Source organism: Cynocephalus volans, chromosome 1 (assembly GCF_027409185.1).
Source record: "Cynocephalus volans isolate mCynVol1 chromosome 1, mCynVol1.pri, whole genome shotgun sequence".
Lineage (NCBI taxonomy): Eukaryota > Metazoa > Chordata > Mammalia > Dermoptera > Cynocephalidae > Cynocephalus > Cynocephalus volans.
In genome coordinates this window covers 24,628,617-24,648,716 of record NC_084460.1, presented here as the reverse complement: position 1 = coordinate 24,648,716, position 20,100 = coordinate 24,628,617, and the positions used below count along the sequence as shown (strand labels likewise).

Below are 20,100 nucleotides of genomic sequence, written 5' to 3'. Positions count from 1 at the left end.
AAAATGGAACTCATTGATTTCTAAACTTTTTAAAAGTCATGTGCCTACAAATCAACTGAGTAACTGTTATTCTTTCAGAAGAAGAGAAGAATCTAGGGTTATCAGAGGTGGGAGAAGGGAGTGAGAGGTGATGGGGAGAGATTGGATAAGGGGCATAAAGAATAAATACGATTTGTAATAATGTATATGCTAATAATATTGATTTGATCAACATACGTCAATGTTGAACCCCAAAAATATGTATAATCAATTATAGTTCAATTTATAAATAAATAAATAAATAAGAAAAGAAAAATAAATAAAATAAAAGTCATGTGCCTTGTTTGATTTCTACTTTGCTCTTGTTAAAACGTCTTAAGAAATGTCACCTCCTCTGAACTCTGCTCAAAAGACCAACCCTCCCTGTTTGTGACAAAACAGAATAAAACTATATAGGATCCCTAGCCCCTCTATGTGCAGGAACAACTACCCTCAGACCAGGAATCCCTTCAGTATTATGATACAGACTTGTTGCATTTCCAGGAACTAACTATACCACATCTTTATGTTGTCTCCTCACCAAATTTGCTGACAGCTGGCTCCTACTGGAACCTCAGGGTGGGAGAGCTTAGGGGCAAGAGAGATTACCTGATTGGGGAGAGACTGGGTTTCACTTAAATTCAAATTAAATCACTGTAAACCATCAGCTTGCTCATCTGGAGAACAAAGACTGCTTCTGAGGGGATCTCTACCTTCCCCCCAAATCTTGCTCTTTCTGACTTCTCACTTCCTAAAATCATTATAAGAAAGTTTGTTTCTTTGCCAGACTGGAACTGCCATGAAGGTTCTCAGAAAATCCAAGTCTGTTATTTAGCAAAGGGTTTCTCAAACTTGGCATTTTTAAGCTGGATAATTCCTTGTTGTGGGGTCTGTCCTGTGCACTGTAGGATGTTAAGCAGTGTCTTATGCCTCTACCCACAAGATGCCAGTAGCACCCCCTAGTTGTGACAACCAAAAATGTCTCCAGACCTAGCTACAGATGCCAGGGGTTGAGAGGTATGGGGAAGGTATGGGAATTGCCCTTGGTTGAGAACTACTGCTTTAGGGGAAGGAGGCCCAGGCTCCTCTTAGAGAAGGGTCTCGTCTAGGAGGACCTAAAAGGCAAGGGGAGGGGCGTGGCAAGGAACTGACAAGGCCTCACCTAAGAATATGTCTATTTTTAAGCCTTTGAGAATTTTGTTAAGAGATAAAGGAAGACTTGAAAGCAGTTTGAAAAGCAGGAAGAAACACAGAAATAATCTGGTCTAATCCTTTCATCTTACAGAAGAAGCAACTAGGGCCTCTGGAGGTAGAATAAGTTGTCTAAGGCCACAGAAAATCCATGGCAGACCCAAACTCAGATCTGCTCTCAGCCTGGTGCTTTTCCACTATGTCACATTACATGGTAATCTCCTTCAATTTCCTCCTTCGCTCCTACATCACACCTCTACGTTGTAGTTGAGATCTGAGTTGGGCTGAAGAAAAAGTGACAGAGAAAGTTCATAAAACAAAATGACAGCTCTAAGAATCAACATATCCTAAAGGTTGTTGGCCAGGCCAGGGCAGTAGGTACGTCCTGGTAGAAAGGTACCTGACAGGGACACTGCCAATGAGCTTGGCCAGTTCTAGGTGAGACCAGAATTCTCCGTACCTTAACACTAAGGGTGAAGTTTTATAAAGGCCAACCCCAAAGAAATGTAAAGATACCCGCCCCCCCTCCCCCAGCTTGATCCAAACATCACTTAGTGATGAGTCAGGCCTCACCTTTGCTTGACCTTCTCCCATACAGACCTTCAGACAAGAGCTCAATAAAAAAGCCGGCTGACTACTGACTCATAAAATGCCCTGGATGGCGCTGCTGTCACCTTCACTAGGACTCCACAAGGTCCAAGTTCCACCAACTCTGTGATTTAACATATCCCCATCTGGGCACAAGTACCCCTCAATACCAGTCCTGAACTCAGGGCACTAGTGGATTTGATTTAGGTAAAATGTCTAAGGGTCCAGAATGAGAATCCAGGGCAGTGGCTAAGCACACAGCAGGCACTCAAGCAAAAGCAAAAAGCAAGGTTATCCCCATGAACGTAGAAAATGGCTGACTTGCTGCTAAAGTGAAGGAAACCCACCTAAATACTATGTACACACTGTAATTACATCAACATAAAACCTAAATGCATTTTTAAAAAAAGTATTAATATACTACTGGGTAGTGCCAGAGAAGAGGGATTATGGCTGATCTTATTTTCTTTTCTCTATATCCATATTTTCGGTAGTATGATTATAATTATTTGCATTATATTTTTCCCCAATACAGCTTCATGGACCCTACCCTAGAAATTCTGATTCAGTAGATCCGGGATTGAGCCTGAGGAATCTATATTTTTAAGAGATCCTTAGATAATTCTTTGTGGCCTGTCACTGCTGGCCTTTGAGAAGCACTGGTCTAGACCCTACTGGCTTACGCTGGGGTATTTAATTAGGTAATAATAGAACTCTATTTTGTCCATATTTCCAAAGGAGGATGCTTTCCGGAATTCAGTAGTTTCATTATTAATGAGTCTACTGCCTGTCTTTGGTTTCCTGCTATATGTGAAGGAAGAGAAGTCAACACTAGGTATGAACTTCCTAAAGTTGCACAGCCAGGGTTCAGATCCGAGCTCTGTTCCATAAGCCTGAATGTCAGATCCAGAGAAAACACTCCTCAGAATCAGATGGGGTTTCACAAGGATTCTCCCAAAGGATCTCAGGATGTTTTATTTTTTAGAAAAACCCCCAGTAAAAAATGAACTATGTAGAAAACATATTAAGAGGAGTTACATAATACAAATGCATGGATATGCAGGTAGGAAGTCTCTGAGTTCTGGAGAGATGAGCAGATGATAGATGAGTCCTGCGCCTGGATTCCAAACTGAGAGACAGGGGCTGGGGACCTCCTGGGAAACTATATAGCAATGTTCACCTCTTAAACCAGATATCCTAATTACTGCTGATCTCAAAAGGGAGCCACAAAAGGACAACACAACTGATAAGTCAACTTTGAGAAAGAAAGAATAAATAAACTAAATAAACATGAAGACTTACATTTGTTCCATTTTCTTGGGCAGCTTATGGTTATCACCTGTGAAAGAGCAACATTTACTAAGAATGTGACACAGGATATGCAAATACTTCACAAGGAAGCTGGAAGTACTTAATTTAATTTGAAGTCATTGTCAGGAACATTTTTTTCTCTGAAGTTAAATACAGTATCCACCAGGACCTTCACCCCTGACATATCCCACTTCTACAAGCTACTTGGCATTATCACCAAACACCAGAGAAGATGTGCAAAATCATAGGCTCTGGAATGTTTCTGCTTTCATTTTTATTTTTTAAGCTTTCAGTAAACTTGCTCAGTTCTGTTTATCTCCTTAATTAATCTGACTCAAGTCATACATCTTTCCAGAGTTTCCTGGCTTATTTAACAACACCCGAGAGAAAACCTGACTTCCGATATACTCTCCTCTGTGTAGCAATGCTGAGATCCCCATTCATTCTAGAGGTTCTTCTCCATGTCTTTTTGGATACCTGTAGCTTCTGGTTACCCCCAGCAAGCAGGGAAGCCCCAGTCAGCCCAGCCTTTCTGAATGTCCCCACTGTTTGTTCCCAGTTCCTGGGTACCGTTCTGTCATGGCCCTTTCTCACTTCCCCACAAGAACAGTTGGGTGGGCACCTGGCAGAGTCATCCAAACTCCCAATGCAGTCCATACCTCCTGCTGTCTCAAACTAGGCCTTCTCAATCTTTGCCTTCCCTCTGACACTAAGCATAGTGTCTTATACATGATTAGACTTAATACAGGTTAAACCAATAGTTTTTCTCCTGAAATACATTCTGTGAGAAACATGTTAGACACATCAACTCTCCAACTGCAATGAGAGTGGAAGTTGGAGGCCCACAAATTGGGTATCATGAGGTTCTGAACAAAGTAGTAAATCATACATTAACTTCTAGTTCATGGGAGAAACCATTCATTAGGTAAGCTGATGAGATGATGACTTACAGGAACTTACCCAAGTATGGAATGTGAGTAGCTCCAAAAAAGTATGTTCTTGAACAAGCAAGAGGTCCCTTTGGTGAGACGCACTGTGCTACCTGGATGTCAGAAAAAAATAGAAAAGGAGCAAGGACTTAGGCATGTACTGCTAGAGAAACAAGTGGTACATAGTTAATGGAAGTAAATGTTATGTTACCAAAACAGATTTATTATTTTTTAAATAAATAGGGAAAAGATCACCTTTAGTAGTTGTTTTTTCCAAAGGCATATTTTGTGCGTGTTTTTGTTTTTTTTTTAAACCTTGGCTATATTGTGAGGTTGCTGTTGGATGTTAATGAATTCACAATTTGAAAGGAAAAAAGAGGCAATGTGTTTGGATTCTGACTGCCATTAATACTCAGTTCAGAGTTTTCAGTGAGGACCTTGGTTGACATGACAGGCAGAGGTGTTGGGCAGCTACAAATTCAGGAAAGGAGGGTGGACCCGGGTCCCCACCTCCTTTTGTATTTCATCTCTGTACACAGCCCTTGAGAAGAGAAAATGATAAACTCCTCTAGGTTTTTTTTTTTTTTTTTTTTTTTTTCCTTTTTCGTGACCGGCACTCAACTAGTGAGTGCCACCGGCCAGCCCTATATAGGATCCGAACCCGCGGCGGGAGCGTCGCAGCACTCCCAGTGCCGCACTCTACCAAGTGCGCCACGGGCTCGGCCCACTCCTCTAGGTTTTAAAAATTTTATTCTTCTTCTCTGTTAAGGTGTTCACTTATACAGAGATAAAAATGCAGGGCTGGCCAGTTAGCTCAGTTGGTTAGAGCGTGGTATTATAACACCAAGGGCAAGGGTTCAGATCCCCAGACCCACCAGCTGCCAAACAAGAAAAGAAAATGGATGTCCTTTTCTCCTTTGAAAATCCAACATCTCATGAGGGGTTCCTAGGACAGCAGTTACAAAATGCAAAAATTCTGCCACAAGAGCTAAAGGAACAGAAATTAGTACAATATATATAAAATACCTTAATGTGACACAAATATTCTTCTATTTTACTCTATTGTTTAAGGGAGCCGCACCAGAATACATGGCCTTTTTCTTTAATAATGTGAATCCAAGTTACAGATTTGAAATGAGAACTTAGGGCTGGCCAGTTAGCTCAGGTGGTTCAAGCGCAACCTCAGAACACGAAAGTCACAGGTTCAGATCGCCTACTGGCCAGCCGCCAAAACAAAACAGATTTAAAAAAAGAAAAGAAAAGACAATTGACATGAGAACTTATTCTGACTGATCTATAATTCACTGCAATGAACATGATCAATATTGCCATGACGATGAATGAAAACTCATGAATGTATTTCATATTGTTGGTTAATATGTATATTTCCACAATTAAAACATGTTCCTTAGATTTCCAAACTTTCGCTTATTAGAAGTTTTTTTAAAGGTGTCATGTGTTTCAAACTCACTTACTTATTAGGTCATGTCATAAATTTGGGTAAGCACATACTAATGTCAAATTTACTGACATTTACTTAAAATAATAAATTGGTACAATAGAATTTGCATATATATAATGTAAAACTGCTCAAATTACCTGGATTTGCATGTCTTGCATGACACTTATTAATTTGTAAATTACTCATAAATGGCAGAGAAATGGAAAAGATAAGTATTTTACCTTGGAATAGAGCTGAAGAGGAAAGATCATAATCTAGGGCCCCCCAACCTCTGGACCAGATCTCATGGAAATGCCTTGATATCGATGGATTTCCATGTATATAAAAGAAAGATATAGCAACAAAAGTCCCCAGAAAGTTGTGTAAAGAACCTGGCTAATTATTTTTATTAATAGGCTTTATATTTTTAGAGCAGTTTTAGGTTTACAGAAAATTGATAATAGAGTACAAAGTTCCCACATACCTCCTTTCCTTCCCTCACTCCAGTTTTTCCTATTATTTACACTTGGTATTAGTGTGTTACATTTGTTACAATGGATGAATACTGATACAATATCACTATTAACTAAAACCTATAGTTTACATTAGAGTTCACTCTTTGTGCTGTAGATTCTACCAGTCTGGACAAATGTATAATGACTGTGTCCACCATGACTGTATCATACAGAATAGTTTCACTGCCCTACAAGTCCCCTGTGCTCCATCTATTCTTCCTCCCTCCCTCTCTCCAAACTCCTGGCAACCACTGATCTTTTAACTGGCTCCAGGGTTTTCTTTTTCTTTTCCAGAACACCATACAGTTGGAATCACACAGTATGCAGCCTTTTCAGATTGGCTTTGGCTTCTTTCACTTAGCAATATGCATTTAAGGTTACTCCGTGTCCTTTTTTTAAAAAGAAAGTTGTATTTTAATACCTTAACCTTCAAAGATACAAGGAAATGATCCCAGTTAGGGCAATAGAGCAGAGTAAAATAACACAGAAACCTTCAACGACAAATACTTTTCTTACTGATTATTTAACATAATAGAGGGCTACATCTTGCTTCCCTCCTCCTCCACAAATACCTATCTTGCAAAAATGGATTTCTTTCTTTCTTGATTGGATATTCTGGGAAGTTGCTGTACTGTAGCTATTTTGTGTTATGAATGAATGAAAGCCATACAGTTTAAACTCCAGATGTGAAAAGGCAAAGTTCTCTTTCAGTTGTGTCCACTTCAGCACATAAATTTGAAGTCTGTCTTAGTCAAAAGATCAACACACCAGCACAGGTGTAGGCCAATAAAATGGTACCTACACATAGTCAACATTTTTCTCAGGAAAGAAGGTTGGGTTTTCTTAAGTAGTTACAATAGTAATTGGTTAAGTGCTCGCTTCGGCAGCACATATACAATAGTAATTGGTTAAGAGGCTAAACCTTAGTGCCATACAGCATGACTCTTAAAAACATTTTAAGTCAGTTTGAACCAATTGTGAGCTTTGCTGGGAGACTATAAAAAAAATCAGAAAGAACCTCAAAACAGCTTCAGTGGATATCTGGTCCAAAAATACATACCTAGATAATCTTATCCACAGCCTTCATTTTAACTACCCATTTCATACTAAGAGAAGTATCAAATGTTTACTTCCAGCCCAGACCAGTCCTCTAAACCCTAGACCTATATATCTATTGACTCTTCAGCTCTACTTGGGTATCTCACAGTCATTTCAAACTCAATGTCTGAAGTGGAATTCATACACATTCAACTTGACTCTTTTCAGTGCTCCTTCTTTAAATAAAGGCATCTTTGTCCACTCAATGTAGATAGCCGAATCCTGGAGTTCTTCCACATCTTTTGTGGCTTGATAGCTCTTTTTTTTTTTTTTTTAATCACTGAATAACATTCCATTGTATGGATATACCAGCGTTTATTTATCCATTACTCTACTGAAGGACATCTTGGTTTTTTCCAAGTTAGGTGGATTATGAATAAAGCTGTTATAAACATCCTTATGCAGGTTTCTGTATGGACATAAGTTTTTTATTCTTTAAGTAAATACTGAGGAGCATGATTGCTGGATCTTATGGTAGGAGTACAGTTAAGTTTTATACAAAACTGCCAAACTGAATTATTTATTCAATGCTAACTATACACCCTGTGTGAGGCCTTGAGGTACAAAAATGAAAAAGAAAACCCCCGTCTTAAATGAGGTCATAATTTTGAAAAAGGTAGACATAAACTGGTAACTATATGATAAGTAGAAGTGACAGAAACTACATAGGGTATTACTGAGAAGTGGAGATGAGAAGGGTACAATTCAATGTACGATGAGGGTAAATCAGGAAGCCTTCCTGGGAGAGACGGAACATATGTTTGGTCCTACAGGATTAGTAAAAGAGGGGGTAAACTGAGCATTCCAAGCAGACAGCATGTGCAAAGGCACAGCATAACGCACATGGGAATGTCCCACACAGTGATTCGGTTCCAGTGGCTGGAACCAAGAATGTAAAGCAAAGACCAGTAAGAGAAGTCAGACCATGAAGTGCTCAGCATGGCATGGCATTGCGTACAGATTTCATCCCTACCTGGGATGCCATGGCCCCCTGTTCCTTTTCTCCAGTCATCTTAGGGATACATTCTGACTTAGAGAAATCAACTGCTGTGAATGAATAATATATGAGCTAATCAAAAACGTGAAGGAGGGTGGCTGGGCAATCAGGACCTGGATGCAGTTAGCCCTAGCATGTCTTTCTAGTTTATGATACCATGCAGCTAGGTGAACTTGCAGATAGTTTTGCATGAAAAGGGCCAGGATCGAGGGCAGCACATACCCAGCCAGTCAAGCTTTATGTATGGGTATTTCAATGCAGAGCCTGTATCGGTCTTGGCAAGACCAACGTGTAATGATGACATAACAAATGCGCCAGATCAAACCATGTTTTATAACCTGTTTCCACCCTGTGAGTTACTAGAGGGAATCCTGAGAAGGACCAGCATAATCCCTCAGTCTCTTTTGTTGCTTCTCCAATGGACATGACATTTTCAAATAGCTTTGCAGCACCTCTGACTGCATCTCCCTCAGACAAGTTAAATCACTGAAGCTGATTAACAAGTCCTCAATTTCACACAGCTCAACATCGGTCTCTGCAGTATCTCCAAAGCCTCCTATGGATTCTGAGCCATTGCCTTGAGGGATAGCCAGGAAGTCCTGCTCCAATTCATGAAACTAGTAATTAATGTAGCCATTTCTATTCTTTTTCATCTGATTAATATTCTGCGATTGAAAATAAGGCAATAAGAAAAAAAGAAAAAAAAAAGGAAGAAACTGTCAAATTGTCTTCCAAAGTGGTTGTATCATTTTGCATTCCCACCAGCAATGAATTAGAGTTCCTGTTGCTCCACATCCTTACCAGCATTTGGTTTTGTTAGTGTTTTGAATTTTAGCCATTTTAATAGGTGTGTAATGGACAGGTAATTATTGCTCCAAACATTTCATAGCACCATCATCGCTGACTCTCCTATTAGTTTTTTAGATTCTTGAAGGCAAAGACCATGACTATCCCTGCACCTATAACAGTGACTGGCATATAAGAGACATTCAGTAAGGATTACTGAATTAATGAGTGAAAGCCCTTTGGCTTTGGAGTCATACAGACCTAAGAATAGAAACTCGTTATGCTATCTACAATGTGGGTGTACATTGGGTGTTTGTTTTTTTCAAGGTGGGGGGGCAACATTTTTTAGATAAAATTCACCATTTTAAAGTATATAATTCAGTGTACACTGGTTTCATCACTGTGTTCTCTTGTCCTTCCTGATGTTCCAAAACTCCTTCTTTTATCACTTCCCCTTTGTTTAGACCAAATTTCCATTAGTTATTTTTAGGGGAGGTCTGCTGGTCACAAATTCTCTTAGTTCTCATTCATCTGTGAATGTCTTGATTTCCCCTTAAATCCTAAAGGATATTTTCACTGGATATAGATTTCTAGGTTGACATTTCTCTTTCAGCATCTGAAAAATATGTGCTACTTCCTTCTGGTCTCCATGGTTTCTGCTGAGAAATACATTTTTATTCAAATTGCTTTCCCTCTGTGGGTGAAGTGTTGTTTCGCTCTGGTGCTTTCAAGATCTTTTCTTTGTCTGTAGTTTTCAGAAGTTTAACTCTGATGTAAATTGGTGTGAATATCTTTGAGTTTAATCCTGTTTGGGATTCACTTGAATGTAGTATAGGTTCATGTTTTTTTGCCAAATTTGGGGAAATTTCTACCTTTATTTCTTTGCATATTTTTTCAGTCTCATCTTCTTTCTCCTCTTCTTCTGATACTTCAGTGACATGAATGTTAAGGACTTTTATGAGAGTCCATGGTCTCTAAAGCCTCTGTTCAGTTTTCTTTCTTCAGCCTATTTATTCTCTGCTGTGTTCAGATTAGGTAATTCCTATTGTTGTTTTCAGGTTCACTGATTATTCTCTAATTTCTATTCTATCAAACTCATCCAATGCATTTTTAATTTTGATTTTTTTTTTTAAATTCTAAAATCTCCATTTGGTTCGACTGCATATCTTCTATTTCTTTGCTAATGCTTTCTATTTCTTCATTTATTCCAATGATATTTGTAGCTGCTCATTGAAGCATTTTTATGATGGCTCCTCAAAAATCCTTGTCAATTAATTCTCACATGTATGTTATGTCAGTGCTGGCATCTCATGATTGCCTTTTCTCATTCAGTTTGAGACCTCTAGTGATTTTTTCAGTTGAAACCTGGACATCTTTAGTGGTTTCCCTAGAATTTGCAATATACATTTATAACTAATCTAAGTCAATTTTCAAATTACTCTATATCAATATCACTTCACGTGTAGTGCATGTACCTTGTATCAGAGTATCCCTATTTCCTTCCTCCCATACCTTATTACATTGCTGTTATTCATTTCACTTATCTATGTGCTATAATCACGTAATAACACTGTTGCCTTTTAGGTCAATTAAGCATAAGAAAAATAAAAGATTTTGTTTTACCTTCATTTATTCCTTCTTTGATGCTCTTCCTTTTTTTTTATGTAAGATCCAAGTTTCTGATATCTATAATTTTTTTATGCTTAAAGAACTTCTTAACATTTCTTGCAGGGCAGGTCTGCTAGTGAAGAATTCTGTTTTTCTGTTTGTCTGTGAAAGTCTTTATTTCTCCTTTAATTGTCTCCCCCTTTTCCTTTTTAAGGATAATTTCACTAGATACAGAATACAGGTTGGTGGTTTTTTTCTTTCAATACTTTAAAATATCACTCCACTCTTTTCTTATTTATATGGGTTCTCATAAGAAGTCTGTTATAATTTTTATCCTTGCTCCTTTATAAGAAAAGTGCCCCCCACACTGCCCCCCAGCTTCTTCCAAGACTTGAACTTTGTCTTTGATGTTCTGAAGTTTGAACATGAAGGGCCAATGTGTCGATTTTGGTATTTATCCTGCTTGGTGTTCTCTGAGCTTCCTGGATCTGTGGTTTTGTGTCTGTCATTAATTTTAGAAAATTCTTGGCCATTATTACTTCAAATATTTCTTCTTTTTCTTTCTCTTTCTTCTTCTTCAGGTATTCCCATTACATGTACGTTACACCCTTTGAAACTGTCCCACAATTTGTGTATGTTCTCTTCTAGGTTTTTTTTTTTTCTTCTCTTTTTTCTCTTTACATTTCAGTTTGGGAAGTTTCTAAGGACCTATCTTCAAGCTCACTGATTCTCTGGCTGTCTATTTTCAAATTAATTTGAAATTTTTATTCTACTAATGATATTACTCTGACAACTTAAACAGTGAGTTGTGAATGTAAGTTTTTAATCTTTTTCCTTCAAATATATGAAAATTGAATATGATGTTTTCAAATTATACCTACTACTTATATAAAAATACAGTTTCCTATTATTTGTTTTCATTCTAAAACAACTTCAAGTTCAGGGTTTAACCAACACACTAACTGAAAAAGTTTCCTTTTCTTCAACTCCCAACCCCTCCTATTTGATAATAAAAACTAATCAAGTACCAGGCAGTCCAGCCACTCACCATGTGTTTGGCAAAGTTCCCACCAGGACCAGTGCTGCGTACCAGGTGCCCTTCAGAAGGAAAGTTAAAGTTGCCAGCATTCAGGTTTTCTCGTGTGGCGTGATTACCAAAGAGAACGAATGGCTGCCTATTAGGGCTAGAGTGGCAAGTCAAAAACATGTGATTAGAAAAGACATTTCTGGCCAGAACAACTTCCCATGACCCAATTGAGTTCTCAGGCTTTTCTGAGCAATGTCCTGTAGCCTGAGCAAAGTGGTCAGTACAGTCTATCTAATGCTCTTGGCTCGCTGGGAAGGAATGTCAGATATCTCTGACTCTTTCTTCTGACCCATAGGGATCAAGTCATTTAGGGGCATAACTAAACCAAAGCTAGGTATATATTTACAGCTTGTCCTACTTTTTGAGGAATAAGTTCCATAAGTTTGCGGTCCATGATGCAGTGATGGAGCAACCCCCCATTTTTACAAAATAGATAACAGAATAGTTACCAATTTCTGAGGAACTTTCAGGAGGGAAGCAGGAAAGGAGGGTTTCAAATGTCTACCTGCTCCTGCACCAATCCCCTTCCTCCCTCCTCTCTTGGTTGTACTTTTTCCCCCCCTCCTTTCCGCTCACTCCTCAGACCACTCTAATCAGCCCCCCTCAGTCATTCCATTCAGAGAGCTGTTGCGAAAGTCACCAAGTAGCACAGAGCAAATCCAATAGAAATCTTTCAGCCTTCCTTCCTTGGTCTCTCAGAAATACCTGAAACTCTACCACTGCAGGAGCTGTTGCCTCTCAGTCTCCTCAATCAGTCATCATCCTCTTCTACCTGGCCTCTGAATATTCCTAGGATTTTATCTTCAGCTGTTTGCTCTCTCCTCATTCATGATCTGTTCCCTAAACCTGTCTCTCCCCATTCCCTACTTCTTGCGGTAAATAATGGTATCACCATCCAGCCAGGGGCCAAGCCAGATCTGAGAAGCCTCCCTGACTTCTGTTTCCTCACCTTCTAAATCCAATCAACTTCCACCAAATCATTCCTATTTATCCATTTTCCTCCATTCACATGCTGCCACCCTACTCATGCTGCCATCATTTTTTCCCTGGACAAGTGCACTGCTTTCTCACTGCTTCCCTGCTTCCACTCTTGCCTTCCTATAATCTATTTCCACATTGCAGTGATAATTTTTAAAACATGCAAAGTCTTTACTGCCTTTATTTTCAGGAGAAGGTCCCGAATCTTGCACATGGCCAACAAGGACTTGTATCTTCTGCTCAACTTCTTTAGCTCCAGATAAGGCCACTCACCCCCAACTCCCATACTCCAACCAAGCTTATATCCCTTATGTTCTTGTCTCAGGGCCTCTACTCCTCTCCCTCCTCCCAGTTATCTCCACTTTCTGTTCAGAACTCCACCAGAGAGCCGGGCTCTCTAATTATGGACTGCACAGTACCACGTTCTTTTCTCCTTCATGGCACTGATGAGAGTAATGATAAATTTCTTGTGAGGTTGTTTGATTAATTTCTTATTTCTCTACCACACTATAAACTTCATGAGGGCAGAAACTATATTTGGTTGGTTTGTTTACTTACTTATTTATTTATTTATTTTTATTTTTTTTAAAAAGATGACCGGTAAGGGGATCTTAACCCTTGACTTGGTGTTGTCAGCACCACGCTGTCCCAAGTGAGCCACAGGTCGGCCCTAGGTTTATTTATTTTTAACCATGTATCTCCCTTGATTTGCATGTCATATGTTCTCAAGTAAATATTTGATGATAAAGGGGTATTTAAAAGATAGTTTCCTTTATCCCCTACCCATTCCCTATATTGCCCTTACTGTGTATCATGTGGAAAATTCTTTACATTTCTTTTCATTACTCTTAAAAGTACTACTGTAAGCTTCAGGCAAACAGGGGCTCTTAAAAACATCAGTCATGTTTTTTCTAAAACTTAAAATAAGCTAAGTGACACTCTGAGCAGAAAATGATGACTCTGAGTCTCAGCCAGGGTAGTCTGTCTCACTGTTAGATTGGATTGGAATTAGGGGAAGAAAACAGATCTATCAGAGAAAGTATCTCCTGCTGATCATGACAAGAGATATGTGGAAGGAAACACTTCAGAACCCTCATTGCTCCCATCTTCCTCATGGGGCTGGACCTTTATGCCTTATCCCTTTAACTCCCTGCAAGCCACTGTTGCTGCCTTGCCCAGCTCTTGGACACTCTGCTCCTTCTTGCTTTCCTGAGCTAGGGATGGAATAAAAATTTCACTTCTTTAGATTTCAGCAGGCTACAATGTTTTAAAAGCTAGTTTATTATAAAATTACAGAAAAATAAAACAAAAAAAAATACAAAAGCAGTACAACAGATGAATTTGCAGAGTACAGATTTCAAACCCTGTGATAACTAAAGTCAACCTATATTTCCTGACTCTAGCTTCTGGACTTGACTGTGCCCCCATATCCACCTCCTTTGTCAACCCATTTTCTCTATCACCATTCATACTCCCTCCCTGAGAACCTTACCTGTTTTCAGTTATATGACTGGAGATCATTCCGTGACTGAAGTAACTTCTGAAAGGCTAAAAAGAGGCCAATGTTGTATATATTAAGACCACAATTTTGTAAAACAATCACAAAACCCCTCACATATGTATATATGTACATACACATACATACACTTCAGGAGAGTGTGGAGGAGGGGTGGAGAAAGAGAGTGAGACAGAGGAATAGAGAAATACGTTTGTAGATTATTATAAAAACATGGACGGGTATGTGTGGTGGACAGCCACATGAATTTTAGGGTCAGGTAGTAAGCAAAAAAATAGCAAGAAAAGGGAAAAGAAAAACAATTCTTTTCAAATTTATAATTTTCAACTACTGAAAGGAAATTGGACCAACTACCATCTACGGTCCAAGTTGCTAACTATGTAAAAGGTTTTTTTCTTCTTCTTTCTTTCTTTCTTCTTTTTTTTTTTTTTGGCAGCTGGCAGGTACAGGGATCCAAACCCTTGACCTTGGTGTTATAACACGGTGCTCTAACCAAGTGAGCTAACCGGCCAGCCCTCTCCTATTTAAAAATTTTTTTTCTATGATTCCAATAAATAAATATATATTAATTCTAATATGCTAATTTAAAATCAGCAAAGAGGAGGAATCAAAGGAACTTAGAAGTATACTGATAGGAGTTTCCCAGGAAACCAAAGAGGTAATTTTCAACTTTCAGATCCATAGTGTTAGGCTAAACACTATTTAAAACTTAACATGCAGGGTCTAGTGTCCAAAGTGTTCAAAATTTCAAAAGGCAACTTTAAATCTTCCTAAATAATATCTGCTGTATTATTTTTTTTATTTAAGTCATTTATGTTCATTGTAGACAATAAAAATCACTTACAATCTCTAAGAACTGTTAACATTCTGGTACATTTTCTTGGAATCTTTTTTCTACGGTACATCCATAGACTCTGTATGATTGTACTGAAGTTTATTAAATAGTCCTTTACTCTTGGAAATTTATACTGTTACTAACTCTTCTACATCATGAATAATACTGTAATGAACAATTTTTAACAAATTTTATCTGTAGCTCTGATTATTTCCTTAAGGCAGATATGGAAATAAAATTATACAGTAAAAAGGCAGAATTATATTGTGAAATTATTTTTTATGAAAGTTTTATCCACATACGCTTCCACTTACAATCTATGAGTGTGCCTATCTTAGGGTGGCCTCAGAAGCACTGCCTAGAAAATGGTTTCAGTAGATTTGCAAGTTGATCAATGAAAAATACCTCAATGTTGTGTTATTTTACATCTCTTTGTTTTTTAATGAAGTAGAATATTTTAGATATGTTCAGTGGCCATTTCAGTCCCTTTGTTAGTTAACTACGTTCTTTGGACATTTATCAACTGGAGTTTTAGTGTTTATCTCACTGATGTGTTAAAACTCTTTATAGATTAAAATAATAATAGCTAAAATTTATTGTGTGTTTACCATGTGAACTGTGATAGGCACTTAAATGTATCATCTCAAATAATCCTAAAACAACCTATAAGGTTCATGCTTTTCATTATCCCCTCTCTACAGATGAGTTGACTACGACAAACAGCTCATTAAACTTGTCCAAGATCACAGAGTTAGAGAATTGCATAACTGGGATTCCAACCAGGTAATCATTTGAGAAAAAAAGATAAAATCAGATCCATATCTCACACCTTACACACACAAAAATTCCATCTGAATTAGTATCTAAAAGTAAAAAATTAATCTAAACAAGTACTAGAAGGGTGAATTGCTATTTTACTATTTAACCTTTGATTAAATCCTTTCCCTATACAATGACTCAAAATCCAGAGGCAATGATAAATTTATATAAAAATAAAAAAGTACATGGCCAAAAAATCCAAAAACACCTATCGTAAACAAAGTAACAAATATGGAAGAAATATATGAAATATATATATACTGGAGACAAAATGCTAATAGCCCAAATATACAGTGAACTCTTAAAAGGGACAAAAGACCTCCTAAAATCTATGTTCTATAGTTCAGTTAATATGTTACCAATATTAAAACAGGAAAAGACATGAAAACAAAATATAAAACGGCCCTCAAACATATGAAAGATTGTTCAAACTTATTCATAATTAGAGAAATGCAAATTAAAACAATACTGAGATGCCATTTCTCATCTATGAGACTGAAAAATTGAAAAGTATGAGCATACATTCTATTGGTGAGGCTGTGGAGCAATAGGCACTCTACGGAATGCCACTTGGTATAACCCTTCTAAAGAGGAATTTGGCAACAGCTAACAAAACTACATATGCACTTACCTTTTGACCCAGCAAACCCATTACTGGGTATATATACTTCAAATGATATGAAAATACATAAGCACAGAGTTATTTACTACAGCAATGTTTGCAATGGCAAAATATTAAAAACAACCTCAATATGCATATGTAAGAGAGTGGCTAAATTAAGATAAATCCACAAAATGGAGTACTATAAATTGTAACAAAGAATCAGGAAGATCTCAATAAACTAACTTGGAAAGAGTTCCAGGATATGTTGTTAAGTAAAAAAATAAAGTGGAAATGACTATATGCTTTCCTTCAATGTAAGAAAGAAGAGCATGTAAGAAAAAAACACATGTATATATTCATTTGTGCAATGAAACAGGAAAGATAAACCAGAAACTAAAGAGATGTGTTACAGGTTGTTAACAAAGAAGGTAGAAAGGCACAGAAAGAAGAGGGGAATGAGAATAGGATAGTAGGAAATGAGAATGACACTTCTTATTACAGACAATCCCCAGCTCACGATGGTTCAACTTACAATTTCTTGACTTCACAATGTGTTTATCAGGATGTAAGCCCATCAAAGGCCTAGAAGCACCTGTGTATCTTTTCAAATATCTTTCACTTTTAGAAGCATAGTAATGAGAGAAGAAAAAAGCCAAAAAACTGAGTGAAAAAAGAAGCCAAAAAACAGTGGGACAACTTCACGTGGTCTAATATAGGGGTAAATGGAGTCTTCAAAGGAAAAGAGACAGGTGGGGAACAGAAAAAATATCTGAAAAAAACTTCCCAAACTTGATGAAAACTATAAATCCACAGACTTACAAAGATCAACAAAACGCAAGCACAAAAAACATGAAAAAAACTACAGCAAGACATGTCATAATCAAATTACCCAAAATCAGTAAATAAAGAGAAAATTTTAAAGTTTCCAGAGGGGGAAAGAAAAAGACCTGCTATGTATAAAATGAACAAAGATTAGGATGAAAGACTTCTCATCAGAAACAAAGCAAGTAAGGAGACAGCAGAGCAACATTTTTTCAAGTACTTGAAGGAAAAAACTGTCAACCCAGACACCATACAAGGCAAAAATAACTTTCAAAAATGAAGGTGAAATAAAGATTTTCTTCCAAACATACAATGAAAGAGTTCTTTTTTTTTTTTTTTTTTTTTTGGCAGCTGGCCCGTATGGATGTCCAAATCCATGAATTTGGTGTTATAGCTGCACTCTAACCAACTGAGTAAGCTGCCAGCCTGTAAAAGCTGAAAGAATTCATCATCAGAAGATTCACTCCACTAAAAATATTAAAGAACATCCTTTGAGGAAAAGCATACCAAATGGAAATCTGGCTCTACACAGAGGAATGAAGAACACCAGAGAAAATAACTACATATGAAAATAAATAAAATTTTTTATTATTTAAATATTTTTAAAAATAATTTATTGTTTAAACAAAAATAACAGCAGTATAGTGTGGGGATTATAACATGTTTAAGAGTAAAATGCATGACAACAAAGACCAACTCCAGCTCCAAATGATCAAATGTGGCTTCTACTGGGCCACAAATGTGACTTCTACTGGGCCACATGAGTACACAGAGCTGAGAACTAGCAGTGCAAACCCAAAGTAGGCTTAAGTGCAAACTCAAGATAGCTCCTCTGATCTTTCCTGTTGACTAATTTTTGGAACTGTCCTGTGCCTTGGTTCTCAATCTAGATACTTTAGTTTAATCATGGAGTGGATCTTAGCCTTGACCTGGTAACAGCTCACTATTGCTGTTTGCTTGAAAAGACAGCTTAGCATTCACTACCAGGAAGTTCAACTAACAAAAGTATGCTACTCACATGTAGAGAATTATTCCTAGGCTTATTAACTAGTGCCCAATAGAATTCCTGGCTGACAAAAGCACCACCACACTAAAAAGTGAATATCCTTCTTGTAGAGAAGCTGGCACATTGCTGATAACACTAAGCACCAAGGTCAAGGGTTCGGATCCCCATACCAACCAGACGCCAAAAAAAAAAAAAAAAAAAGAGAGAGAGAGAAGCTGGCACAGGAAAAAAACAACATCTTATATGAGGGTTGGTGTTGGAGGAAAATTTCTTTACAATATACAATACAGCTTAAGGAAATGATAAAACAAATTAGGATTGATAAGTGTTGTAATTTGAAAAAAAAGTTTTTAAATAAAAATAAACTAACCAATTTCTTTCTCTTTGACCCTTCATATACATACCTCACCTGCCTGAGATTCTGAAAGTTCCAGCAGGAAAGGAATTTCTGTGTCAAAATTAGCAAAGAATCTAGTCCACTGATGTTCAAAAGCCACCAAATCCTAGGAAGAAAATGAAAAAGATAATGTGTTTGGTCACATAAAGGAGGTACTTTAGAAAACCAGAATTATAAAACTGCAATTGATCTCAAAATACTAGACCATTTTATATACAGTTTTAAAAGGTAGTAGCAAACTACTGATCCATGTTACCATATGGATGAATATCAAAAACAATATGCCAAGTAAAAGAAGCCATATGTAAAAGACCATCTGGGAATATTGTCCATTTACATGAAAAACCCAGAAAAGGCAAATCTGTAGAGACAGAAAGTGGATTAGTGGTTGCCTGGAGTGGGAGTGAAGATTAACTGCAAGTGGGCACAAGGGAACGTTTTGGGTTAACAAAATATTCGAAAATTTGATTACAGTGATGGTTGTACAACTCTGTAAATTTACTAAAAATCACTGAATTGTACACTTAAAGTGGGTGAATTTTATGGTATGTAAATTATATTCCAATAAAGTTGTCTTAAAGACAGTAATGACCCTCAAGCACCTTACTTTAGCAACCCTGGCTGGAGGGAGGCACCTAAAAGATTGGCATTACCTCCAGGGCCAAAAGTGTCACATCAGTGAAGCTTTGTGCAAGGACAAATTAACTGACCTTGTTAGAAATTCAGTGGAGCCAGGGATGGCGCAGAGCCTGCTCCTTCCTCACACCCCCTTCCTAACAGCCACACGAGTACTGAGGAACCCTGTGTCCTTCCCAGTTGACTCTCCTCTACATGCAGACTGCTCTCCCTATCCTGGCCCAGCTGCTTTTCAGCCTCGGCTCTGAACTCATGCCTGTTCCTAACCACCACACATTGCTTTTTGCTAACTGCTTTACAATGGCTTTTCTTTAAGGCATCATTAGTTAACAAAGAAACACCAGTTATGACTTGCTTAAGATACTCAAATAATATGTTCATCCTTATTTTGAAGTTATTGATTTTATTATTTTGAAGTTGCTGATAATTTGTACTCAAATTGGATAGTCGTCTTCACTGTCCATCTCGTACTGTGTAAAGATAGATATGTATGTCAGGCACCCAATCTAGTGCTTTGCTCACAGCGGGCATTCTGTTTGCTGCACCAAAACTCACTGGCCAGATCTATTCTCTCCTCCATTCTTCTCTTCTAATCAAGGATACACAAGTACTCTGTGCAAGTCATGTACTGATTCTACTTCTGGCCCTAGGCATAAAGCACAATGGACCTCTATTGGCAATACTTAGTATAAACAACATTCTCACTGATGGTTTCTCTACTTGCTACCCAGACTATTTACCTACCTACCTATCTATCCATATCTATATACAGATATGTATGTGTATATATATGTATACACACATATAGATGTACACGTATATAATATGTAATAGACATATATAAAATTTTTTTTCTTCCAGTAATCTTGTAGGTGACAGTGCTGATATTGTTTTCTAAATCTTTTATATATAATGTGG

At 37.6% G+C, this 20,100-nt stretch overlaps 1 protein-coding gene across 1 annotated transcript in view; it reads right to left on the bottom strand.

Annotated features, from left to right (window-relative positions):
• DNAAF9 (dynein axonemal assembly factor 9) overlaps nt 1-20,100 on the bottom strand; it is a 145,957-nt gene that overhangs the window by 80,414 nt on the left and 45,443 nt on the right. Inside the window, exons 8-12 of the mRNA XM_063100122.1 lie at nt 18,554-18,652; nt 14,040-14,095; nt 11,531-11,666; nt 4,069-4,150; nt 3,100-3,136 (exon numbers count right to left, since the gene is read on the bottom strand). Coding sequence (XP_062956192.1) covers nt 3,100-3,136; nt 4,069-4,150; nt 11,531-11,666; nt 14,040-14,095; nt 18,554-18,652 — 410 coding nt within the window. The remainder of the gene's footprint in view (nt 1-3,099; nt 3,137-4,068; nt 4,151-11,530; nt 11,667-14,039; nt 14,096-18,553; nt 18,653-20,100) is intronic.